General features: G+C 46.5%; 1 protein-coding gene across 3 annotated transcripts in view; it reads left to right on the forward strand.

The window, feature by feature from the left end:
- The window catches only part of Ttc28 (tetratricopeptide repeat domain 28), a 460,167-nt gene that overhangs the window by 340,496 nt on the left and 92,846 nt on the right, over window positions 1-26,825 (forward strand). For all 3 annotated transcript variants that reach the window (XM_050122047.1, XM_050122048.1, XM_050122049.1), the window contains one exon: window positions 10,616-11,123. In XM_050122047.1, the coding sequence (XP_049978004.1) occupies window positions 10,616-11,123 (508 nt within the window). The remainder of the gene's footprint in view (window positions 1-10,615; window positions 11,124-26,825) is intronic.

A 26,825-nucleotide genomic window follows, 5' to 3' on the forward strand; every position in this document is an offset into this window, starting at 1 on the left:
GGGAAATGGGAGGCGGTGGCGGGGAAGAGACAGAAATCTTTAATAAATAAATAAATAAAATGTAAACAAACAGAAACAGTTATTTAGGGAATTTGGATGTTGTTCTCTAGACTACTTCCTGCTGATTGGGGTGCTGTTAATCAGGCCTTTCATGGGGTATCCTGTGTGGTAGGTCCATCTCAGTCAGAAATCTTGACGCTGTTATGGGTGTTGAATCAGCAGGGCCGTTGCTTCGAGGGGTCTTGTTTGGTCAAATCATATTAGCTGGTAAGGAATCCACAGCTTTCTATCCTCTGTGGAAACCAAAGCAGAACCTCTTTTCCAAAGCAACGTATTCTTAGACCCAAATTTTGAAATCAAAATACCCTTAAAATATATGTTGGTTTAGCTTAGCAGCCATACAATAGAATGTCTTTCTGTACTTAGCTCATTCACAGTCAAAAAAATTCAAAGAAAACACAATAATATATGTAATTCAGACTCTCTGTATTTTCCTTCTTCACGTGGATTATTTTTCTTTAATCTATGAATGTCTGTATTCTGTCTCCTTACAGACTTTGTCTTTTTAATTGTCTATACTCTTTTTATTCTCTCCCAAGTCTATGTACATTATCCAACAGTGTGACCCATTTAGAGGTCTTTTTTATCTGAATCTGTCTTTATTGCACCATTTTTGATGAGAAGCACTTTTTTCTTTAAATGTTAAGCGGGTGTGTAGGGATAAGTCCCGCCCCTTAGGGGGCGTGTTTGCCTCGGGCTAATGTTAGCCTATAAATTTGGCGAGCGAGCTCCCAGATGCTGCCTCTGCCTCCCGAGGCAGAAAGACCTGTGTACAGTTTATCTTTGTTTTATTCAAAAATGGGTTTTTAAAAAATTTCGGCTGGAGAGATGGCTCAGTGGTTAAGAGCATTGCCTGCTCTTCCAAAGGTCCTGAGTTCAATTCCTGGCAACCACATGGTGGCTCACAACCATCTGTAATGAGGTCTGGTGCTGCTTCCACAGAAGCATGCGCATCACCACTCTTGTTCAACATAAGGTGTGCCTAGAACCAACCTCATGGCACTGCCTGTTTGTTCTGCCCAATTCAGCATGGTGGAAGCATGTTTACTGTCTCTGCAAGCCTTGCACACTGCCCAGCTCCAGGGACTCAGCGGGTCTATATTGTACCATTAAACATTTTGTAACACGCTGCTCACAGACCCCATTTAAGTGCAGGACCTCCTGAAAGAGCCAGAGTTTATTCTGAAAGCACAAACCAGGAAGGATCTTATAGAAGCCATGCAATTTTTCTGCTAATTCTGATCCAGAAAGCCTCTTAAAGGAGCCATGCCTCAGCAAAGAGAGTCTGTCTGAAAAATTATGCGGCTATCAAGAAGCTGTGCTTAACTCTGTTCTTTTGTGTCTAGAATTCTTTCCCAAGCTCTCTCAGTTTTGATGAGCATGTAGTTGGCCCATGTTGGTGCACTATTTTGTTTTCAGAGATTACTACTTTCTTCCCAGCCACCCAGACCCAAAATAATCACACAGAAAAACTATATTATTTACAACACTGCTTGGCCTACTAGCTTAGGCTTCTTTTTAACTAACTCTCACATGTTAAATTAACCCATTTCTATTATTTTGTATTTTCCCACAAGGGGCTTGTGGTTTACCAGTAAGGTTCTCTGGCATCTGTCTCCTTTGGCGGCTACATGGCATCTCTGACTCTACCTTCTTTCTCCCGGCATTTAGTTTAGTTTTCCCACTAGCTCTATTCTGCACTGCCACAGGCCAAAGCCGGTGTTTTTCAGAGGACTCCAAAGAGTCCCATGAATGCCTCAGGTACTCACTGGGGCTACTATAGGAAAATTCCACCAGAACAGTGGTACTTCACTGTGGTTTATTTTGAGATGGGAATCTTAATACACTGCCCAAGTTGTTCTTGAGCTCCTGAATTCAAACAACCCTATACCAGTCTCCCAAATAGCTGGGACCACAGAGGTATATACTTCAATGGCTGTACCTTCAGTCATTGAAATCCCTTATTCAACCTCGTAGGGTTAGGTGGTTTGGTGACACATGAAGCCAAAAGCCTGGGTGGTGTATAAATATAAAGCCTCCTACAGCTTTCCTTCCCTCTTGTCTCTTGCACTGAAATCTTGGTTTGGAATCATTGTTCCCCATAGGGGAAGGGGTGCTGGAGTGAGTGAGCACACAGAGAGCAGAGATTGCATGTCTTTGCTCCTGAACATCAGAAGCTGTGTGTTTCAGAGGGCCTCAGCAACCATTACATCCTGGCCCTGGTAGCTGAAGGGTATGGGAACATTCCTTCACCAGTGGAAGCAGAAGTTCTCAGTTGTTTATTTCCAAAACATCTTTCCGGGTCCCTGAAGGTCCTTTTCCTATGCAACTCAAAGGTCTTTTGTTATCTTCTTGCATCTGCACACAAGCTGTCCCTTTCTGGGACACTCTTGTACTCATGCTTTTCCATCTGGTTTCCTCCACATTCCTCCTTATATCCCATCCTGCTAAACCCAGGTTTTATGGTTTAGTGTAAATGCTGCCTTCTGAGGTGATCTGTTGCATTCCAACCCCTTCAGAGCAGGGTTTTATAGTCACTGAAGAGACTGTAAATGCAGGGTGTCTGGCAGTGATGGAATGGAACTAAACCAGCCCATGGTAGGGTGAGCTCTGTCATGGGAAGCGCCTCTGAGACAAGGCTATCTTCTGGTGCTTTGCCTTGGAACTCTTCTCCAGCCATTGCCGCAGCTCCAGGTGTCTACTTTGACGATCACTGTGACTGAAGAGCTACAGAGAGTAGTGGTTGTGAGGTCCTCCTAGGCTGTAGCCTGATCACTGAGGTGCAAAAGAAGCAGGAGAAACCCTAGGCAATACCGAGGAGACACTAGAGGTTCCTCTCTCTGCCATTTAGAAGTTGTCGGCTCTTGTGGCTGCATTGTGGCTGGCACTGATGGCATACACCATCAATGATGTTGTATTATATCAAGTTTACACAGCGCATCAGGTTTTCTAAAAATGAAACCATTATAAATTCTGGCAGTTTTCTGGTGTAATTAAAATGTCCAACAGGAAACCCCTGGGAAACCAGATGCAGTTTTACTATTTCTAGAGCCGACAGTGGCAGTGTTTCTTGCCAGCTTTCGTATCTTATGACCTATAAATTGCTCTTAATAGCTAATCTGTCATCCTGGCTTCTCACACCAGAAAGCTTGTTTCCTTATTAATCTGTTCATTTGCATCTGCAAAGGACATTTACAAATCCTCCGTTTGAAAACATTGCCGTATAGTGCCGGCCATTATAAATAATTCATCACCTGCGATAGAAGCTCTTATGCGTAGGTAATAGATCTTTATGACATTATATTATTCTTCCAACCCTAATATAATTTGGGTAAAAATAATTTTTATGAAAGTCCTCTGGCTGCTGGGTTACCATGGAGAACCTGTAACTGTTACTAATGACTCTGTAAGCCCAGAATATAGACTCAAACCAACTATTGTATCCCACTCGAAAGGTGTGCTGTTGATATAGTAATTGTGTAATATTCCTTCAGGCTGAGGTTTAGAGTTAGGGCATTCTGGTTGGACTGACTGTGACTACACCTGACAGCAGTCACAGAGCATGGGCGACACGGAAATGCCTTTTGATCCTCACATGCCTCCCCTCCTGTGTGGTCCAGTTAAGTTTCCTCTCCCTGAGGCAGTTTGTTCACAGTTCTTCGAAACCCCATCTAGGAAGTGTTTCCCTCTTTAGATTTTAACTTCTTTGGTTTGTACTTCATTAATTTGTCTACTTTCATCCAAGAAGAACGTGCAGAAGCAGGAAGAGGGTGTGAGAGGAGCCATCAGGCTTAAGGAAGGGATTAGAGTTGACTCAGGCTGAAGCCAGGGCAGTGTGTACTCACTCTTATATTACATCTGGCTATGAACAGGGAAGAGTATGGTCTGACCGTCAGCTTCCTGGTGGCACAGGCAAAGACGTAAGTGTGGTGTTGACAGGTTGATACTTTCTTTAGAACAAAGCCACAGCACTGGATTCTGAATGGTGTTTTTGCCATGGAGTCATCGTTGGGTGTTGTCGTGGGCATTGACAGAGTGAGAAGATGCCTGTAGTTTTTGTCCAAGTGTCTCTGTGAGCACTGAGTGAACATTCTAGGAGCCCGGACCATGTACTCTTTATGAGAATTATTTTATTATCTCAAGTACAGCTCAGGCTGTAATATACTTATGAAATAAGATGTGCATGTCATTCAAGACATGCCCCAGAAGAATGAGATTCACTCTGCAGTTTCTCTCGGCTCATATCTGGATAGCTATTGATTCTCCCTAAGGATTGATGCTCTGTGACTTGGGGAAGCCAGGTTGACCTTTGCACCTGAAACTCTCAGGGCTATCGAGATTAACTAACACTGATGTAGGGGCCAGTTCTTCTCAAATATGGTTTTCTTATAGAACGGACTAAGGTTTCGTTGTAGAAGCTTGTGTGACTGGCACATGACCAGGCCGCTAGGTAGTTTGCTGTCATAGTTGACTCTCAGGAGGATGTCTGCTGGAGACGTAAGTTACTAATTTTTGCTCAGTGGAATATCAGTCAGGATTGGTGGATTACGTGGTAATAACAACCAATTCCAGAATCTCAGTGGCTTAAAGCGGAGCTTTATTCCTTGTGCCCACTCTGTGTTCATTACAGATCAGCCAGGGCTCTTGTACACACTCGGTGACACATGCAGATCAGTTTAGATGGAACCGTCATAGCAACAGAGGGAAGGATGTGGTGACATGTGCTCTGCTCTCACAAATGCCTCCTGTTTCCCAGGAAACAATCACCTTGATCAGCTGAGGCTGGGTGCACAGCCACCTCTTGTTAGCTTCACACAGTATGGAAGGAGAGAAGACTGCCCTCAGTACTTACACTGTACCAACCACAGTCAGGTGCTGTTTCAGTTAGCATTATTGTCTTTATCTTTCCGGCTCCCCCACCTGGGTATGGCAGTATGAATGCCCTTGCAGTCGCTACTGGCCATCCATGTAGAGCTTGAATGTACCCAGTGCCAGCGCTGGAGTTGCTGTGTGTGGCCCTTCCCCGCAACGTTATTAGTTAGTACCCTTAGGGATGTCACTACATCGCATGCCAGGTTTGGCACGATGACAAGAGGAAGTCATATTTGGGAAAAGCCTGGGATTGTCCACACTGGGTACAGACTCATTCCACCTGCTTCCCTAGGCTCAGCTCGCACATCTGCATCCTGCCTTGTGTGAGCTGTTTGCTTCCTGAATTACCCACTCACCTCTCCCCACAAGGGGAGCTCTAATTTATGTATAAATAATTTTTCAACTAAAGGCCTTATTTCAGAATAAAAAATTGAGGAAACAGAGTTCTCACAGTTGCCTCCCATCTGCTTGTCCTTCACTGACACCTTCTGTATGGTGTATATCACAAACGATGAGCCACGGTTGATATATTGTTTATTGAAGTTGACATTTGCAGTGGATTCATTCTGTGCTATAAACGTAAATGTCACATATCTGCCATTGTATCATGCAGAACTCCTTCAGTGCTCCACCTGGTAACGCCCCACTCACAGGCCCTTGGGACATCGTCACTCTGCAGCTTGCCTGTCCTGGATGGCTGCAGAAAGGAGCCATTTCAGGCTGGCCTCTTCCACCAGTGCGTACCTCTCCAGTTTCGTCTGTGTAGCTTGAAAGACAAACACCTCATCTGCCTCATAAATGCCACATTTTAACCATTAACTGAAATTTTTTGGCTGTGTTGTTTTGTTTGAAGGTAAGATCTTGCTGTGTGGATTCTGGCAAATTCAAGCTTTTAATTCTCCTGTTCCAGCCACCTAAGTGCTGGAATCACAGGGATGTGATTTGGGAGGTTGTAGACCGTGAGAAGATGGAGCCTAACCAGGCGAAGTAGGTCCCTGGGGGTGGCCCTTAAAGTATGACTGTCTGACTCCACTTCCTGTTTACTCTTGGCTTCCGGACTCCAGATCCAATGTGCCCTCACTGTGATGTTTTCTCTCAGGCCCCGTGAGAAGATGGAGCCTAACCAGGCGAAGTAGGTCCCTGGGGGTGGACCTTAAAGTATGACTGTCTGACTCCACTTCCTGTTTACTCTCGGCTTCCGGACTCCAGATCCAATGTGCCCTCACTGTGATGTTTTCTCTCAGGCCGTATCTCCTTGAACCTTAAGCCAAACCAAATCCTTCCTCCCTTCAGCGCGTGTGTCAGGTTCTTTAGTCACAGCAAAGGGACAAGTGACCAAGTCCACCCCTAAATAAAGGGCACTGTAGTACCTTCTGCTGTGCAGGTAATGGTGCTGCCTGCCATCAGGAGTCCAGATGCTTCTGCTGTCTTTTTAGTTGTGGTGACAGAGCTTTGGGTGTTGTTTCTTGATTGTCTTTGCCATGTTTCTGAAATGATGAAACTTAAGTCTGCTGCAGTAGGAAGAGAAACTAAGATATATACAAGTGTAAGAACCTTCTAGTGCCAGTCCCTTACCTGGGCTGTCCAAGCGCTTACAGGGGAGGACCCCAGGCCCATCAGTGCACTTTAGTGCACATTGCCTCTCAGTCCGACGTGCACATCTCTCTCTATGCCTGAACCCAGAGCCACATGTTTCTGTGTTCCTTGGTTGGGCTGAGGGTATTTAAGGAAGGACCCCTGCTTAGGAGCACTGAGCGGGCAGGGAATACATCATACACGTGGATTTGGGTAGTAAGAGGGAAAAAATCAATATTTCTGCTACTAGCTGCAAATACAATCCCCATTTGCTGGAGTACATACAATTAATCAATTGACGATCATACAGAATATTCCTTAGGTAACAGTGTAAAATATAACCCCTATGAAAAGTATTCACACAGTAAGGGAAACACATGCCTGATGGGAGGAAAAGGTGCATATCCTCAAACCTTGTCTAATGGTCATGTCGTCATCAGTCTGCTCTTGTTTGGATAGTTTGTCTTATTTCATTTCTCAAACTCAAAGCCCTTGAAAATGGGTTGATGTGTGAAGTGATTTCTGGCTCTGGCTCAGGCCTCACGAAGCTTGGCAGGGTGGTGGGGTGACTGGCCCCAGTGCCTCAGCTTGCATTTGGGAGCTGTGCTTTGACAAGAAGAAAGAGAGAACCATTGTGTTCTTCTGCCTTGATAGTTTGCTAGTGATGCTTTCTGTGTGCATCTTAGTGCTCAGGACAGATGTTCCCAGATGTGTCCCCTGTGGGAAGCAGCTGCTGCTTTTCTGGCACAGAAACCTCAGCAAGATCAATATACAAAGGCAGCATGAACCTCAGTGCAAACATAGGGTCTGTGTGCAGCAGGCCTGGGGTTCCCAGTCGACAGGGGACCTTCGCATCTTCTCCAGGAGTCCGAACAAAGACTAGTGGATAATTTCAAACACACTTAGGTGATAGATGCCGTCACATGTTATTTGCCCAGGGGTGGTGAAACACGAGGTTTTATTTCCTGTGAAACTGATAGGAGTACAGATGTTCAGTCACGATCACTGGTGTTTTCAGCGACTGCTTGTAGTGGCTGCCTGGTAAGAGCCCAGCTCACGTGGCTTGAGGTCGTCAGCACGCACACACCTTTGCTGAGTTTACAGAGCACTGCACCTTTATTGTGGTGCTATCAGGCATTGACCTAGTGAATGCCACGTGTGTATAGTGTTGTTATTAGCACCATTTTATAAATACAGAAGAAGTGAGATTATCTGCTGCTCAACCCTGTTCCATCTGGTCCTGTGCTGAGTGAGCCTGTCCCGGCTTCAGAAGCTATGATGTGTACTCTGTCATTACACAGTTCTTCCCAGAGATGTGAGGGGGCAGGATACTGCCTTCAAGAGTCTGCCTCTGCAGAGCTAAGGGGAGGATAGCAGGAAAGAGCTGATGCCCCGGTCCTCTCCACACACCCTGGGAGGGAGGTGCATGGTCTCACACTCACAGAGCTTCAGTGAGGCAGCTCCTGTCTCTTCCTGCCATTTGGAGAAGTGAAGACTTAGAAGCACAAGCTCTCTGAACTGTCATTTGGAGTTGTCATAAACCAGAAGTTTCCAAGCACAGTGAGACCCGGGGTGCTGTACCTGCCCGAGTTGTATAAATCTGTCCGCAACACTGTTTGAAGGCTCATTGCCTCCAACCAGATCTGCTAGTGAAGCTAGCTAGTAAATTATTTATGGCTTACACATTTGACAGGGGCTCGGGGCTACATTTGAAACACTCAGCTCCTGGCTTGTTGCTGTGGAAGTAGAAATGGCTGTCTGGAAACCAAGGCTCCACGTTGTTCAGTTGTTGCACATCCTAGAGGTAGGGCACCCAAATAGCTGAGCTCCCAGAGGTAAGATCTGGTCCTTAGCTGCCTGGCTTCCCAGAGAAGGGCCTGTGTATCCTACCAAAAGGACATCAGGTTGTAGTCTGGACTGTGGCCTCCCTCGTGAGGTTTAGATGGGAAAGAAGCTGTGCAGAAGGCAGGAGGGGAAAGTACCACATGGAGAGGGGAGACACTGAGGCCAAGACCTACAGCAAATGAAGAAAAGATTGTGAGAGTGAGTGCTGGTGGGGTTTGAGCAATGGAGAACCATGGTATGTAGTGGCATTTCATTTGTATTTTAATAAATAAAGACTGCCTGAAGATCAGAGAGTGAAACAGCCCCACTGGCCAGCCTTACAGACCAGGCAGCAATGACACACACCTTTAATCCCAGTAGCCACATTAGTTTGCCATAGAAACCAGGTGATAGTGGTGCATGCCTTTAGTCCCAGAGATGGAGGAGACAGCTCTCAGACACAGTCTCATTCTGAGAATTCCTGGAGGCACGATTGCGATTTCAGACTGACGTAGAGGTAAGAGCCAATGGATAGCTGTTTTACATTTCTGACCTTCAGGTTGAACCCCAATTTCTCTTTCTGAGTTTTTATTAATCATGCTTCAATGGCACAGTAGGCCAGCCTGGCACCCCACCTTCTGTCCCCACAAGGCTCAGAGTGGGGCCTGAGAACAACACTGTCTTAGTGGTATGTTGCCTTGTGAAATCATTGCTGCCTCGGCCAGGCTGACTGATACAGCATCATAATATCCCTAGAGTTGTATCTATCTCACTATTCAGATAAGAACCAAAAAAGAAAATTTATAGGTGTTTATTTCCTCTCTGATTTCTAAATCTTTTTGTAGAAACATGTGTGTTGATAAAAGCAACTTAATATAGTTTGCCTTGCAAGCATGCCACTCAGAAACACTGTGCAAATGGGCTCAGCTGCTTTAGCAAAAACTGCTACTTCACAAAGCAAAGCAAACAGGGAAAGTACATCACTCATGTCTATGGAAGGGCCCAGAATACATCTGAGAAAGGAAGGCACAGCACTGCCTCATTGGTGCTCCCGAGCTGGAGGCCCCTGGGAGCAAGAGCTCCCTTTGTTCTCCCAGGGTCACATGTTCATGTTATGGAGGTGGAAGCCGCATGAAGAAAGGGACCACATGCCAAATGGCCGCTGACATGTAACGAAGGAGAGGAAGGGAGGCAAGCTTTCAAGTTTCAGAATAAAGGGAAGGGGCAGCCTAGCATAACTTCCCTTTTATATTCTTACACAAAGGTCTTTAAAAACGAGCACTGGAGTCTGAGACAGTATGCACTTGGTAGGGGGCTGGAAAGCGTGTGGCCGCTTCTTTGATTCTTTGGTTTTCTGTTTGTTTTGTACCTCTGTGTAGTCCTGTACTGCCACAGAGTCATTTTCACTAAGACCTCTCAATTTTAATCTTTATTATTTTTTTCATGCTTGTGTGTGCTATTGGCAAGTGTCTACTGCCACGCTCTGCCACCAGTCCCATCAAGACCTTGAAGACAGACAGATTTGATAGCGATGACTGGTGTGCAGTGTGTTGGGTCCTGGCAGGTAGCCCTTCTCTGTGCTGAGAGGCTGCAGCTCAGAGACCCCAGAGGTAAAGGAAAACTGGAGCTCCATATGAGCTGGAGGAGCATGGCCAGTCCAGTGGGGACTGTCCGGTTCGGAGGTGTTAGCTGGGCCCCACCCAGACAGAGTTCTTTGGTTCTGATCCTGGTATAAACCACAAGTCACTTGAGGGAGCAGGATAAGAGAACAGAGGATCCTGCACCCACGTATTATAAGTCATGGTGGAAAGTATCCCCCTCATTGGCTTCAAGAGAGAGACGCACAGGGGCACAGAGCTGCTCGAGGCACAGCCACGTGTGGATCTCTAGCATCTTATGCTCAGGGAACAGCGCCTGCTGCTGTCCACCAGTGCCCTGTGCTTGTCATGAGATTTGGGCATTCTTCAATATTCTCTTCCATCGCAGAAGCTAGTGGGTACTAACAGGGACTGTTGGAATTCCAGTAGGTCTCCAGATGAAAACTACATGGAACACCACCTGTTTCTGTGAGATCAGCTCCAGCACACCCCTGCTTACATGACCATTGTCTTCTGTTAGTGACTTGCTGTGGGATGTGCTTTTTGTCAGTACTAATGGGCCTGTGGTCTCCTGATAGAAACACCGCTGGAAGATCATTCCAGACAACTCTCATTTTATCTGCTGAAACAAACCAAAACCATTATCTGTTGTTTTCTCATTTCCCTGCCTTGTCCTTCCTCTCCAGGCAGCTTCGTCAGCCCTGAGCAGTCTAGGCCATGTGTACACAGCCATTGGAGACTATCCCAATGCTCTGGCCAGTCACAAACAGTGCGTTCTTCTTGCCAAACAGTCCAAAGATGAACTTTCTGAAGCCCGAGAACTCGGCAACATGGGAGCTGTGTACATCGCCATGGGCGACTTTGAAAATGCTGTGCAGTGCCATGAACAGCACCTGCGGATAGCCAAGGACCTGGGGAGCAAGCGGGAAGAGGCCCGTGCCTACAGCAACCTGGGCAGTGCCTACCACTACCGGAGGAACTTTGACAAGGCCATGTCCTACCACAACTGCGTGCTGGAGCTGGCACGGGAGCTGATGGAGAAGTCCATTGAGATGCGGGCCTATGCCGGTTTGGGCCACGCTGCCAGGTGCATGCAGGACTTGGAGAGGGCCAAACAGTACCATGAGCAGCAGCTGGGTATTGCTGAGGACCTCAAGGACCGGGCTGCGGAAGGCCGCGCATCTTCCAATCTGGGTAAGAGCCTCCCTTTGTTTTGTGACCCTGGGCTAGGCTGGAGGTGGTTGGAATAGCTGTTGTCTTTTTCAGGCACTTGTGTGTTTTGTTCAAAAAAATTCCTTCCATATCTCTCCTTCAGCCATACCCCTGAGCCTACCTACTGTAAATCACGCCATCTCTTTTGTGCTCTGAGAGTTAAAACCTTGCGGTGCTGGGAAACAAAACCCCACCTTTTAGCCTATTCGGAGAGAAGAATTAGTGCCTCTTTCTAACAGAGAGGAGCATGGAGGTGGTAGGGAGCTATGTGTGGTTTAAGGGCCTGAGGAAAATATATCAGCGATGACTTTACTTGGTGGATTTACCCACAGTGTATCTTTTGCCACAAAATTATGTGTATTAAAAATAATATTGAGTTTTGGTATAAATGCAATATCATTTTGTGGAAGACTATAGGGAAGCTGTGCTTGCAGTTGGTTTGCTGTTTGGTTACAGTCAAGACAATATAAAATATATATAATGACAATATAATATATATAATGGACTGATAGAAGCCCGTGGACAACTGGAAAGCAGGTGCTTTGGTGAAGTTGCTGGCCTCTGAGAGAAGGCGCAGGTGTGTTTGGAAGTGTAAGTTGACTTCCTTGCTGAGCCAGAGCTCTGGAGGATTGGACGTGGAGAGGATAAGAAGGTGGCCTCACTGCTGTCTGCCTGGGCTTCAGATACTGCTGGCTGTGATCGCAGCAAGCCCTTTCCTTATGTGAACTCCACTCAGATGTCTCCAGCCCACTGACGCCATACTAGCGCTTTTCTTCCCTTCCCTCGGCCTCTGTTGCTTTTAACTATATGTGTGCCATAAAGGCCTGCAGGCTCTTAGGTGGCTCTGAAGATGACCTTGAGGCCAGAAGGGGAGTCTAGGTTTGCAGAACTCTTCAGCCATTTGACACGAGGACATGAGGTTGCTTCTACTAAATTCACACTTGAGAGCTGTACCACTGAGTCACATACACACCCAGTCCCATATTTTAGTTGGGGTTGCATTCATAGCTTTCCTTGTCCTGTGAGTCCTGGGTTCATCCTGTCTGGAAGAACCAAAGTGATAAGTTCTCAGCTGTCTGTGTTCATTCTAACAAATATTGGTGTTTATTGACGGCTTACTATGTGACTAATCCTGTGTCATTTATTTAAGGGATATCAACACCCCCAAAAGCCTTGTTCCTTTGAAGAGCTAATAGTAGAATAAATTGGGAAAACATTGCACACAGGGAACAGGGGTTTATCTACTTGCTGTTTCGGCTCTACTCTCCTCGTGGTTTTCAGTCGATTCTCTAGAGATTATGTCATGCATTCTCCTCGTGGCTGAGTGGGGAGCACATTCTATACCCCTTCCTCATATGTAGCTGTTTTTCTAGATCATTTTGGTTGAAAATTTATTTTTCTTAACTTTTGTTTTTAGAGAAGATCCTGTTTTTGCCTTTGTTAGTGCTGTGAGTACTTGTGTTGGCTATTCCTTTGTTTCTGCTTGTGTTGTGTAATTTTATCCCCTCTCCTGAATTCTATTTCAGCTACCAAATGTCATGCCTTAGACCACTGACTTTCAGTGCAGTCGTGTAAAGGTCCTGCATTTCCTTTGAACAGTGCTTTACCCACCACATACTTTCTGTGTTGTTTTCACTTTCATTGAATTTAAATAATATTATAAGATAATTTATGATTTTTATTTGGTCTGTTTGCTTAATGTTAAGCTCCTTGGGGTCTGGGGTAGGGCTTAGTGGTAGAACATTTGCTTAGTATATATGAGGCCTATGGTTCAATCCTTAGCACTATACAGAAAAAAAATCAATAATCAAAACATTGGGCTGCAGAGATGGCTCAGTGGGTGAGTGTTTGCTGGGCAAGCATGAGGACTTGAGTTTTGTCGTGGTTATGCAAGCCTGTAACCCTAGAGCTAGGGGGAGGGACAGGCGAAGAGAGGCAGGTCCTGGGGCTTGATGTACTCAGAGTCAATGACAGAACTGCGGGGCAGGGCGTGTCTGACAGACACCCGGATTGGTCTCTGAATCACCAATGTGCAATTAGAGATGACAGGATACTTTGTGCATTCTTGTGTGTACATGATGTGCATGCATGTGTGCATGTGTGTGGATGCTCACGTATATAGAGACCAGAAGCTGACACTGGCAGAGTCTCTCACCGAACTCAGAACTCCCTGATCTGATTGGCTCCTCTAGCTATCCAGCTTGCTCCAGGGCTGCCCTGTCTCCATCTCCCAAGCACTGGAATTATATGCAGACTGCCACAAGTGCCCAGAGTTTGTTTACATGGGTGTTGGGGATCCAAATGCAAGTTCTCACACTTGTGCATAAACACTCCTCTGTCCACTGAACTGTCTCCCAGCCTGAAGAAATGGGTCAAGAAAGATATTTGAAAAAAAAAATAGGTAAAAATTGCTTACTGTTAGGAATATTCCTAATGCAAGCTCTCTGCGACGCAAAAATCCCAATCAAGTCAAACCACAACAAGCCAAATTAAAAAACATCCAGGTTTAATGGGATTCCTGTGCTCTCGGGTGGCCCCAAGGGGAACCAGGAAGCTGCCAATATGATGTGTGGATGTGTGCCTATAATCCCAGCACCCAGGAGGCCAAGGCTTACCCAGGACATCAGAGAAAATCCTTGTCTCAAAGTAAGTCAAGCAAACAGATAAACAAAGACAAAGTGAGAGAAGCAAACAAATTACAGGAATGAAGGCAAACACAGTATATTTTAGGTGAACCACAATGGGAAGCTCATCACTGGCAGAGAACCCTAAGAAACGTTGAATGAAGTCCCTTGCACAGACAGAAAATGATACCATATGGAGGCTCAGGTATTTAGGAGAGAAAGAGAGCACCAGAAATGGTAAATACATGGATAAACAAAACATTGCTTTTCCCTTAAGTAATTAAAATGACTGTTTAAAACAAAAATATAATGCTTTATTTAAAAATAATGCAGGGGATGGCTGCAGCATCATCCCACCACAGGTGGGAGCCGATGCACGTGCACGGCTGCGAGGTACTTGGATCTCACAGGAAACATTCTGGGATTAGCTCAATATAGACTCTAAACTGTGAAAAACACTTGAAATCTTCAGAGCAGCTTCCAAGAGAAACAAAAAAGTCCAGCTACCAAGCAGGCAGAGAGGAATAAGGGAGGGGTGCATAAAGGAGACTGAGACATTGTAGGATGGTGACCCATCCATTACATTAAATGTTAAAATTAAATATTAAATTAATTACATCAAATGTTAAAAGAAAAGGCTACAGAAAGGGGTTGGAGTGTAAATGGAAGTTTCTGTCCCATAGTGTCTCCAGACCCCAGCCGTTTGTGTCTCATCAGCTTACAGGGACGTTCCACACACCACAGATCGCAGTGGCATAAGCATTTCCGTGTCGTTCACGTAACTACAGCCAGTTTGTGCTCATTGTACCAAAATACATAAAGGTAACTCAAGAAAAGAGAACGGGTGCACCTACCAGCCTAAAGGTGAGTGAGTTAGGTCATACACCAGCCTGGAGCAATGGCCCTTGCTCTGTCCAGTCTAAGGCAGCAAGCATTTCCACAGAACCAAAGCCATTGTAAACGTCTTCTACCCTAGAGAAGGGGCTCAGGATACCTTGTGCTGGGCCAGACCAGAGGATCCATCAGTCCTCACCACAGAGCCATGCCAGCAGAGAGAAGGTGTCAGTCAGCCATCCAGAATCAGGCCCCAGAGGCAGGATCTGCAGACGGCTCTGTACTGTGATGGAGCCACAAGCACCCTGTGTGTGGAGCCAGCTAAGTGAGAAAAGAGACAAGCCTGATGATGGTCCTGATGTGGGAAGCCACCACACACCTCTGGTTCTCACCTGAAGGTGGAAAGAAAAAATGTAAATGTAAAAGAATTAATACCCCCCCCCCCGGCTTTAAGACGGATTTTTTTCTAGACATCTAAGAGAAGGAAGAAGACTGCCCCATCCCAGTTAGAAGGAGAAATGAGAAACAGAGGTCTCTGAAGCAGAGGTTTTGAGTGGCGTTCCAGAGGACTTGTGCAGGATGAATCAGTTCCAAAGCTCGCCCCCTGCTCTGTGCCCACACCTTCAGTGTCTGATAGATGATAATATCCACCTGGAACTTCGCGTCAATATTTGTCCCCTGCTTGTCTGGACACTACTGCTTTGCTGCAGCTGTGGTCGGAGTCTGCAACACCAGCACGGGTGGGTGGGGCAGTGTGTGTCCCGGTAGAGTGAACTCTGGACCTGCTGCTCAGTGCACAGCTGCTGTTGGAATCATGAAGAGTGCCTGCTGCCGGGTCCCAGAGTTGTGTCTCCAGCAGGCAGAGCCTAGCAGTGAATTAGCTTATGTTTAGCCTGGCGGTTGGCACTTGGTTCATTTGTAGAAGTAATTGTAGGCTGATGTTATCAGCGGCAGGTAATTGAAATGGGTTTGATGAATTACTTAATTCCTTTTAATAGCTGAGTCTTCAAGAACTGAATAAAGAAGATAAGGTGATGGGGAGGAAAACACAACAGCTCTCTCTTTCTAATTAGTGCTTGGAGGCTTTCCTCTTCTTTACACAAATGATGGTGAACACATCTTTGAGTCAGAAGCCCCCATGGGGCATTTCCCATTAAGTGGCCTTGCCCTGAGCACTGAGAACTCTTCACCCAGGACTTCAGAGGGTATTGGTTTCTGAGCACAGGTTTGTTTCTCAGACTCGGGTGAGCAGGTCTGTCCCCTTCACTCACCTTTCCTTCAGCTCCTCCATTGCCCTTTTCTGAGCACCTGCTGCCTGGCAGAGCACTGAGCTAGAGTTCCCCAGTGGTGTTAGCTCGGGCTCCCGCGGCCCGTACCTGGCACTTGCACCTCCCACACCTGGCAGTCTGAGTGTCTGCAGCAACACCCATGCAGTAGCCCTAGCTTCGTCAGCAGTGCGAGTGTCTGCAGCAACACCCATGCAGTAGCCCTAGCTTCATCAACAGTGGCAAAGGCAGTTGTGGCCCTGGGACCTGCCATCTGTTCTGGGCTCCACCTGCTGGACCCATGCCATGTGCCTGCCAGAACTCAGAACACAAGGGTAGGGGCTTTCTTCCAGAATCTTGTGGCCCTGTTTTTGGATCTCAGGTTCAGTTTTCAAGACCCAGTGGTTTGGGGTGACTTTGAAAGGATTTGTTTTTGGCTGGTTTCTTTCTCTTTTCTTTTTGAAGAAACTGAAGTAACAGCAAGAGACTATAAAGCATTAAGATTGTATCTTTTCCATAAGCTAAGGTGATGTTTGGAGACAATGTAGTGATTGCCTGCATTGCTCCTAAGGGTCCTCTATGTAACGCTGTGAAGCGGGCTGTTAGAGTGAAGATTCCCTGGTCCTCAGCTGCTGCTGTGATCGTAGCCGTACCCTTCGTGTAAATAAAATATACACCGAGAGCCCTAACAATGTTCCTTTTAAAACTTATATTCATATATGTATTTGTTTGTTGTGTGTGTGTGAGTGGGCCATGGCCCACATGTGGAGGTCAGAGGAAGCTTGTGGGAATCTGTTTTTTCCTCCCACTGTGTGGGTTGCAGTGACTGAGTGAGCTCAGTCATCAGGCTTGGAGCCTGGCGCCTTGCCAGCTCGTTTCGGCAAGCTTTCCTGATGTCAGATTTCTTGAGCTGTATGTGTAGGATTTTATATCTCTCTGGCTGTATCTAATACTTTCCATTTTGTTGTTTATAAATATCATATATATGTATGGGTACGATGTAATATTTGAGCTGTGTATATATTGTAGAAAGATTAATAACATCTACCAACTTTTTTGGTGAAAACAGTCAAAATCTAATACCTTGAAGTTTTGACATATATAACACATAATTATTAACTATGGTTACCATGCTGTGTACTATAATGTCAGAACTTACTCTTACCTACCAAAACATGTTCCCCTTTGACCAGCATCTCCTCTTTCCAGCCTCTAGCCCCTGGCTCACCATTCTACTCTCAGCCTCTGTGAGTCCAGCTTTCCCAGCTCCTAGGTACATGTGAAGTAGGTAGTATTTGTCTTATGTGCCTGGGTGTTGTACTGACTACAATGTCTTCTAGGCTCATCTGTGTTGTCTCCGATGATGGGAGTCATTCTTCCTGTGAGGCCATGTCATATCTCAAAGTGTCGCTATTCCAGTTGTCTTTATCCATCATCCACTGATGCACACGGGTACTCGCATATATTGGCGATCGCACGTAATGCTGAAACACATGAGAGAAATCTGCGACTTGCTGATTGGGTTTGTGGATTTTGTTAGCCATCAACCCCTTTCTCTTATACACCTCCATCTAGCCTATCCAATCACAGAAGTCATCTTGGGCTCCCCACCCACTTCCCTCACATCCCAAATGACTCCCCACCCCTCAAAAGCCAGTTTGAATGTGTTGTCAGCTATGGCTCAGGGCCGGCCACCCACTTGGTCACTTGCAACAGCTCCTCACTAGTCCCTCAGCTTCTCCTTCAATTCATGGTCCACATGGTTTCCATGGCAACTCCATAGAAACTCCCAGCTGCTCAATCTCATCATATGGTATCTATGCCCAGAACCCTGTTCTGGGCCCCTGCTGCCCTTAGGAAGAAAGACCAAGTTTTTCACCTGCTGTTTTCATTTCTTCAGCAGCCCCCATCACCTCAGAGCACCTCTCAAATGTCTTCCCTGTGTGGGGCAAACAGGCAGGTATTTCATGGAATGCCCATTAGTGTACAGAGGGCTGGACACTGACCTCTCCTCTGAGGTGGTATCCTCGGTTGCCATACTGACTTCATTTTCTGCCACTCAGCCACACCCAGTTCGCTGTTCCCCAAGCTTCCAACATTGCTCACCCTGCTTCTTCCTGTTCGGATGCCGTCTTCCTTGGGTGGAGCTTCAGCACTTCCTTATTCTGTGTATACTGCTCAGAAGCCAGAAAAGACTGGTTTAGAAGTCTCGGTGTTCATCTCCAATTCCCAGACATTTTGCACATGGTATTCTTGAGTATTGCACTTTCTTACCAGCAGATATGCATCCTAAGGCTGGCACTGTGTCTTCAGCTCCTTGGTGCCCTTTTCACCTAGTGGCCAACACTTGGTCCCAAGTGAGTATGGGTGATAGTTTGCCTGTGTTCCTATCACAGACTAGCACAGATGATGTAAACTATAAACCATAGGAATTTATTTGGCTCATTTTTGTGGAGGCTGGGAAGTCTAAAATCAAGGGGCTAAATCTGATGAGGACCTCCTTGGCTGTGTCCTAAGGTGCCAAGTCAGAGCATGGCAGTACTAATCAAAAGAACAGCCACTGCCACCCGAATCCTAAGCCCACCCCTATGCACTAATCTGTTCCAAGGTTTATACCCAAGGCCTTCACAGCAACAAATAAACCTCAGTGTGTGTTTAAAGGGCAGCAAGGCCATGACAGTGCCTATTTGTCCTGATGGGGAGAGGTGATGGGAGCCAAGCATGCTGGGAAATGCCAGGCATTAGCCAATCCCAAGCACAACCCTTCATTTCCTCGTTCATGCTCAGTGCATTCACACCTGTGCCTCATTCTCCAGTTCAGCCTCTTGTCCTTCCTGTTGTAGATCCCAGGGCCCAAGAGGCTCATTCTGAGTGACAGAAGCAGTTCTCAGATACTTGGTTGTGCGCATTGTCATTGGTGTAAACATCCCCTACATCCCTCCAACTATAAAAAGTTCAAATTCCATGATTTTTCCCCCATGGATAGAAAATGTGTATGAAGCTGAACTTGATTCCTAAGTTTTTGTTAAATTTTAAATTTGCGTGCATGTGTGTGTGGGTATATGCATGTGGGTGCAGGCGAATACAGGTATTTCTTGAGGTCAGAGGTATCGGGTCCCCAGAGCTGGAGTTACAGATGTTTGTGGGTGCTAGAAACCAAACTTGGGTCTTCTTCAAGAGGTGAACACACTCTTAACATTGGAACCATTTCTCCTGCCCAACTTTATATTTCTAACTTTTGTTCATGTGTATGCTTGTTGTGTTGAGTATATGTGGTGCATGTGTTATATCATAAATATATAATATATTATGTATTGTGTGCATGTGGTATATACTGTATGGTGTGTAGACGCTACATGGGAATATACATGTTCAGGTGCTTATGTCCAGATACACAGAGGCCAGAGGGGGTATCGGATGCCCTGCTCTGCAGCTATTCATCTTATTTCCTTGAGATGGGGTCTCCCTGAGCTTGGAGTGAGGTTGGTGGCCTGTGAGTTCTTGTGACTGGTCACAGGTATATGCAGCTATGCTGAATGTTTTTTCAAGACAGGATTTCTCTTTCTCTGTGTCGCCCTGGATGTCCTGTAACTTACTCTGTAGACCAGATTGGCCTTGATATCACAGAGGTCCGCCTGCCTCTGCCTCTTGAGTGCTGGGATTATAGGAATGAGCCGCCACCACCCGGCTGAATTTCTTTTTAATATGGGTGCTGGAGATTTGAACTCAGGTCCTCATGCTTGTACAAAAAGTGTTCTTACCTTCTGAGCTACCTACCCAACCTAAAGTTTTTAAATGAACCGAGAATATGATGAGCTTGAGAAAGAGTTAAACCATCAGGTAGCAATTGGATTTTATTGTACCGTTTTAATTTTATTTCTCTCAGTTGGCAGTACTAAATGAAGCGGATTTTTCTTCTCCCTTTACACAATCCTTTGCCCTACAGCTGTGTAAGACAGTCTGATTAGCAGGCTAACTAAATAATATATTAACCTTTTGGATCTTGATCCAAGAAGTTCTCAAAGCCTGCTACAATGGGGCCTTTGTGCAAGTTTGAAGAGTGCTAATATTTATGACTTCTGGACAAGAAAATCACTAGGCCAGCACACTGTTTCAAGTACATGAACTTAATGGTCTGTTCTCTCCTGTGCTTAAAATCCAGCCATAGAAGACCCATGCTGGCTTTCTGAGGTAGTCAAATAACAGGTTCCAGAAAGGAAACACGGAAAGGTCTCTGAGGAAACGTCACCCACCTTTGAAGTGGCTTAGGATAAAGAAATGACACATACTGAGTGCCCTGGTGTACGTGGGGCACCTTCTTCCGCAGTGCTCACCGTGTCATTTAAAACACAGGCTTGTTACCCTCAGGAAGGAGAGCCTCGAAGGACAGGAAAGGTGACGCTGTCGGAGCCCATAGCAAGCATAGGGAAGAGCTAGGGCTGGGGCCGTGGCTATCTGATGCCAGAGTTGGTGTTCTTTGTACTGCACTGTGCCTCCCTGAAGAAATGGCTGTGTTCTCAGGAAAGCTCAAGGCTCTGGCACATCTAAGAAATGAGGAGAATGTGACATACAGAAAGTGAGCCCATTTCTCTGGCACAGCTTCTTGGGGTACTCGCTCTCATCCCCACCTCACTCAGGTGTGACTCTGGGGGCCTTCATGCTGCGGCCACCGCCCCTCCTCTAGAGTGAGTTCACAGAGACTCCCCGTTTAAGATCCTCTGCCGCATCATTAGTAATTTCATGGCGACTACAAAAAGTCGCTTTCCAGAGGCGCCCTCCAGGGCAGAACACGCATCCCTGGAACTGGAGGGAAGCCAGGAGGCAACTCTGAGTTCCTGCTGCTGACTCAGGGCGGCCCCACTTGACTTCCAGGCAGCGTGGTCTGCTGAGTGCTCCCACTCAGAGTGCAGCACCTCTGTCCTCTCCATCCTCCTGGAGGGCTGGTCGCTCTGGAAAGGGAAATTTCATCGGTGCCATTCAGAATGTTCCCAAGAGCAGCTGAAACTTGGAATGAATGCTGTGCCCTGTGCCCATTGCCTGTGAAGCAAGCTCTCCTCAGAACAGTCCCTGTGGCAGAGCTTAACGGGCAGAGTTTAAGCCAGATTGGCAGAGCTGGCCACTCACTGGAAGCAGCAGCAGTCGGTAATGGCATTTCTCTGGTTCAGATGGTATGTTCTAGCAAATTCATTATGGAATCTGAATAAGACAAAGACAGCTTGTAGCGTGGCCCAGCTGCTGGGGGTGCTCTGGGAGGACCTATAATCTGCTCTGTGACTCGGTAAAACTGCTGGAGCTTCACAATAAGGAGACCTGGAGTTCAACCAGGAATTCCAGACTGTCGCCTTAACAAAACAGATGGTGGCCCCCAGGTCGTGGCTCCATCAGGCAAGCTGGCATGTCTGCCTTCACAGCCCTAGTACTTCTCAGATGCCTGATGGAAAAAGACATCCACATTGTCCATGGAGAACTCACAAGACTCTGACTGTGATAAAGGAAGGGCCTGGAACGTGACGCTGAACTCCGCGCTCGCTCCTTCTCTGGCCCCTGGCCCCAGGCTTTAGAGTCTGTGTGTGTTTCTGTAGAGCTGGCTGCTTTTTCCCTTCTTATAGAAAGAGGAACCGCTTGAATCGGGTGTCGATTTCCCTTGTTTTGATTGCTACACACTGACAAAGGACTCACTTTCAAAGCGATGTATAGGGCTTGTGTAGCATCTTGTGGTTGGGGTGGCAGGTACTTGTGGATCTTGATGGCAAGCTTGTGTTGTGACCTTGCTGTGTTCACTTGTGAAGTGGGGATAATTACAGCACTTGTCCCGGAGGATGGTCAGGCCTAAATGTGTTCATGTGTACAGACTTTTGCCCTCTGCCTTTTGCTCCTCTGGGAAGGAAAATGCCCCCCAAAACAATTACGAGGTGAAGTGAGTGATCCACTCCATGGCTCCAGCGGGCCTATGAAGCAGGTTCTCTCAGAATGGATGCCAGGCACATAAGGACCCACAAAAAATTACCACCACTAGAAAACATCATTTGTTAACACAAAACTAAAATGCTAAAAACATGGTGAAATGCTGCTCCATACAAAACACCCGCCCATTCTAACACTGTGAAGGGCAGAGGTAAAGATGCCCCAAGCAGTGTTGTGGGACAGGCTGCTGTTTGAGCTAGTCTTTTGTGCACACCCCAGTGTCACTGGCTCATATCCTCCTGGTTAGAAACATTTCAAATGAAAAGGATCAGAAAAATAATTTAAACCAAAGCGTGGATGAGGACTTGGTTCTAATGCTGGCTCTACATTCGTTAAGGGACCTTTGGAGGAACGCACTCCATCCTGGGTACCATGCAGGGCAGCACAAGCAGATGCAGTGCCCAGTGTCCCATAACACAGAGATAGCCGAGGGAGTTAGATGTCTGGGGCCTGAGCTGAGTGTCTGGCCTCTCTTCTGTGGGACCTCAGTTAAGTCCCTTTAACTACAGGGTCTGTTTTTAAAAGCGGGGGTGGGGGCAAAGATTAGAATCTAACTTGTGGGTTTCGAACCCTTTGGGGGTAGATCAACCCTTTCACAGGGGTTGTATATCAAATATATTATTATATATCAGATATTTACATTATAGTTCATAGCATTAGCAAAATTATGGTTCTGAAGTAGCAATGAAAACAACTTTATGTTGGAGTCACTACAACATGAGGAACTGTATTAAATGTTCACAGCGTTAGGAAGGTTCAGAACTGCTGGATTGAATATTTGCTTTTTTCCCACAAGATTGTCATGGTCCACACAATGAATGAATGTTTGGTGACTAAAGGCCAGTGTGGCTAAAGTGAACACCCACACTTTAGTGTGGTTTCCTTGTTGGGGTATTCTCCTAAGAGTCCACAGCAAGGAGCATACTGCATGGGCTTCACAAGTAGGCAAAATTAGGTTACCAATTACATTAAGCAAGGCATTAGATTCCTTCTGAATTTTGTTGTTGCTGGAGACAGCATGGTCTCTATGAGGCTCCTCAGATCCATATCAGCTCTCTCCTGTGTCCATGGGCAGTCTGTGCCTGCCCACTGGGGACACCCTGCCTACCCACTACAGGCTATGAACCCCTTCAGATGCCTGTGTCTTCCCAGCCTAGCTGTTAATCTCTGATGCTCTGTGAATTGATGAGGAGTGCTTAAGGGATCGCAGGCACTCAGTGAATGGTCCCGCTGTTATTACACGCCCATAGATTTGTCTCTTTTAAAATAAGCTTGCAGATGTCTCCACTCATCTCAATTAGCAGACTTGAGGAAGGAGCAACCATTGCACGGCATCATTTTCTGCTTTCTAGAAGATTCTCACCAGAGAAAAATGACAAACAGCTAGTTGTTTGCACTACAGACGCAGCTGTCTGAAATTGTGACCAATGACTTCAGAGCATCATCTTGAAGGAATCTGAAGAGCCTTCTACTATGAGGCCTGGGCAGGAATAAGGGTAGGAATGGGTTGGGGGTGGAGCAGGGGTAGGAGGCAGCCAGGGACAGGAAAACGTGGGACTTGGTTGTAGACCTGCCCAGGTTTGTACTGTAGCACTGAGCTGTGAGGTCTAGAGAGAGTTGTGTCAAATGTGAAACAAGGTTAAGGATCTCTGAGTGGGCGTGAGGGCGGGCCATGGTGCAGGCCCAGTGAAGGCAGCAGGGAATGAGACCGCCCATCCTGGGAGCCAGCTTGAGCCACTAGGTTCCTCCCTTATCTATCCCTTCCCTTGGTCCCCAAGTGATGCCATGGTCTGGGGAACTTAAAGTAGTTCTTGGTAAAAAAAAAAAAAAAAAAAAAAAAAAAAAAAAAAAAAAAAAAAAAAAAAAAAAAAAAAAAAAAAAAAAAAAAAAAAAAAAAAACTAAAACCGTGAAGAGTCTGACCTAGACAGATGAGAGAAGCCAGCTACTTTTGTTTTATGAATTTGCTAGAAGTTTCTTTCCAGGCTGGTGAAAAAATAACTTTCTTTCCTTATACGGCTTAAACTGTGAGTCCTTTAGTCCTTTTTCCCTGTCTTAACATTCTGGGCCTTCTGTGTGATCTTGTTTTGTTTGCTTCTAAACATGTTTGTAATCATGGCAGACACAGCAGCACGCTCACACAGTGTCTGCTGGCACTCCCTGCTTCGAGTTCTAGGAGACCCCCCACAGCTCAGCCACTGTTACTTGCACTGCACCTTAAAGAGGGAAGCTGTTCTAAATGGTTGCCAGGTGATAGATTTCCTGTGGGGATAGGAACTGCTTCCCAACAGTCTCGTAACTGACAAGGAGGCCCACACTATCAGGGTGGCTTTAGGAACGGTTGTTAGCCTGGCTCATTATTTAAAGTATTTCAGTGCAATGGTCTTTGTATGGGGTGGGCGTCTATCAGTGATCTGCTTCTGTCCATTTGTCTGCTCTCTACCCATTCCACGTCCTTGTCAGTCCTTCAGATCATCTTTGCACACCTGTCGTCCTTAGGCATGATGCTGGGAGTGAGTCAGGGGACCTAGCTCTGCCATTGCCTGTTTTTACAGAGAGCTAACGTGATTCCACAGGCCACCTGTACTGAAGAGCCCTTTTCTGAGATCTGTGACACCTCCCAACAAAAATAAACCCGAGAGTCACCGGACATGTTCAGATGGATCATTGTATGCACAGTGAGGCATTCAAGCATTCTTCAAAAAGCTCACTGTGTTCTGAGGCCTCTGGAGTGTTTGGAGGACAGTGTACCTGTCTGGTGGCTGATGTGGGAGGAGGACAGGGCATGTCAGGGAAGTCCTGCAATGGTTTTCTTCTTTGCCTTTTCTTTGTTCTCTTTTTATGACTCCGGGATGGGCGTTTACTACAGCAGTTTGTGCGCTCAGCTCTTTTGCTGAGGCTCTGCATAATTTATGATCAAGATTCCAAAATGTTAGTGAATTGCTCCACCAGAAGTAATGGAATGTGACAGCAATGGATTCCACATTCTTGGCCCAAATATTTGTGTCTGTGGTTAGCAAGTCATTTCATAGCATGATTGCTGCATTGCTCAAGCTGTGCCCAGGATGGATTCTGACAAAGGAAGGGAATTTGGGCGGCTATAAAAGCACAGAATGGTTCCGACAACAGCACTGCACTTATGTGCACCAGGAGAGAGAAGGTCTCCTGCTTTCTCCTCCCACCGATGCACTCCGCCCCGCCAGGCAGCATAGCTGTATTGGATTTGTGGTTTCAAGCCCAGCCTGATCTGGGTCCTGAATGAAGCAGGCATCTGCCCTCTCAGCCCCAGGAGGCACTGCAGGGGAAGCATCCAATGGGCAGGGAATGTGAGCCTCAGGGAAACCCGGGAGCACCAAAGGCAGGGTGCAGCAGAGTGAGTGTCTAATTGCTGTCCCCTGACCCATCTTTACTAGGACATCGTCCAGCCATGTCAGAAATATCTGGAAGCAGAATCTACTTTAAATGCAGAAGTTGCTTAAATGACAAAAGAAGAAGAAAAAGCCACAGTACTGAAGAAACTGCTTTACTAAGTGAATCCTCACCCTGTGCTGATGTGGTTCTGTTGGGTTAGTCACAGAGGCTTGGTGACAGTGGAACTGTCTGAAGCCACTGGGAGGTTTGCCTTGGTCTTGAATTGTCCTACCTATGGAAAAAATGGGGCAAAATCATCTGACCAAATTCCTGGATCCCCCTGAGGCTGGAGCTGACAGGAAGCAATCGCCGTGGGCGTACGGAGAACAGCTACAGTGGACAAGGTTCTAGTCTAGTAGACAGCTGCTTTTTCCCTTACCAAAACCACCGACACATCACCCCGTGACCAGCTGGAATCTTCGCTCCTGGCCACACCACCACGGGGATCATGGAAAGGATCACAAAGTGCATGCGCATGCGCACGCGGTTGCCTTTGTTTCCGCTCTCCTGCCAGAAGCCCTTCGGGAGACACAAGCATCCCTGCATCGTGGGGCCCTGCCTTTACTGTTTATTTTGTATCAGCTGTGTCTAAGATGTAAAGAGAGAGCAGGGTGAATATAGCAGAATCCTTGCTCACGTTTTTAAACAAGGGCAGGATCTGAAGGAAGACCCGGCTGAGCAAGGGGGTAGCAGAGCTGCACAGGCGCTGACAACAGAGTGATGGTAGGGGTGGAAGAGAGGGCCTTCCCAAGGAGGGACTTTTATCCAGAGGCTGAGTGAGGTCCAGAATTAGCTGGTCTTGGGTTCTAATTCCAGCTTTGCCCTTTACTCCTTGCCCATCTGCAGAACAGCAGTCTGTGGAAACCAGGTAGCAGGAAGGTTTCCGGTTACTTAGTGACAGGATGCCTCCTCCTTCTCTTTTGCATTTAAACATTTAATTTCAGCCTTCGAGTTTTTGGCCATGTTAATGTACCTATAGCTAAAAATATTTACAGTAACTGTTTTCTCCGATTTAAAAAGTCAAGTCTCAGGAATTTAACCTGAAAAAATACATATTTCTGATTTATAGGTTTATTTATATGAATAAGTAAGAGGGTGATAAAACCACACATATTTAGTTATGCATTTAATTAACCTGCCTCTATTGAGACGATTACAGCTATTTCTAGAGCTCCTGGGCCATGGAGAGCATGGCTGTGCTGTGTCTTTAGGCTGTGAATCTTTTCAGGGAACTGTCCCTTTACTCGGGGCACGGCTGGCATGCGGTGGGTGGGTCTTTCTATACAGATCATCTGGGTGATGTAGTCAGCTGTGTGGTCCTAGCCTCTGTGAGTGAAACCAGAGATCAGAGGAAGATGGGTAAACTCAGGGCCAGAAAGCTACAGAGGCAGGGGAGGTGCCTCAGAGGAGAAAGGGGCCTTCCTAAGAACATGGAAGGATCATACATGTTAGAACCGGCAGGACTGCAGGGACCCTAGACCTTAGACCTCAGCTCAGAGTTAGGGATTTGAACCACAGAGCTGGCTCACAGCTGGTGGGGCGGGGCTCCAGGCATGTGGGCTTCCTCCCTCCTTCAGAGGGAGCCTTC

The sequence above is a fragment of the Alexandromys fortis genome, unplaced genomic scaffold, assembly GCF_014885135.2.
Source record: "Alexandromys fortis isolate MF-2015 unplaced genomic scaffold, M_Fortis_MF-2015_v1.1 scaffold_193, whole genome shotgun sequence".
Classification (NCBI taxonomy): domain Eukaryota; kingdom Metazoa; phylum Chordata; class Mammalia; order Rodentia; family Cricetidae; genus Alexandromys; species Alexandromys fortis.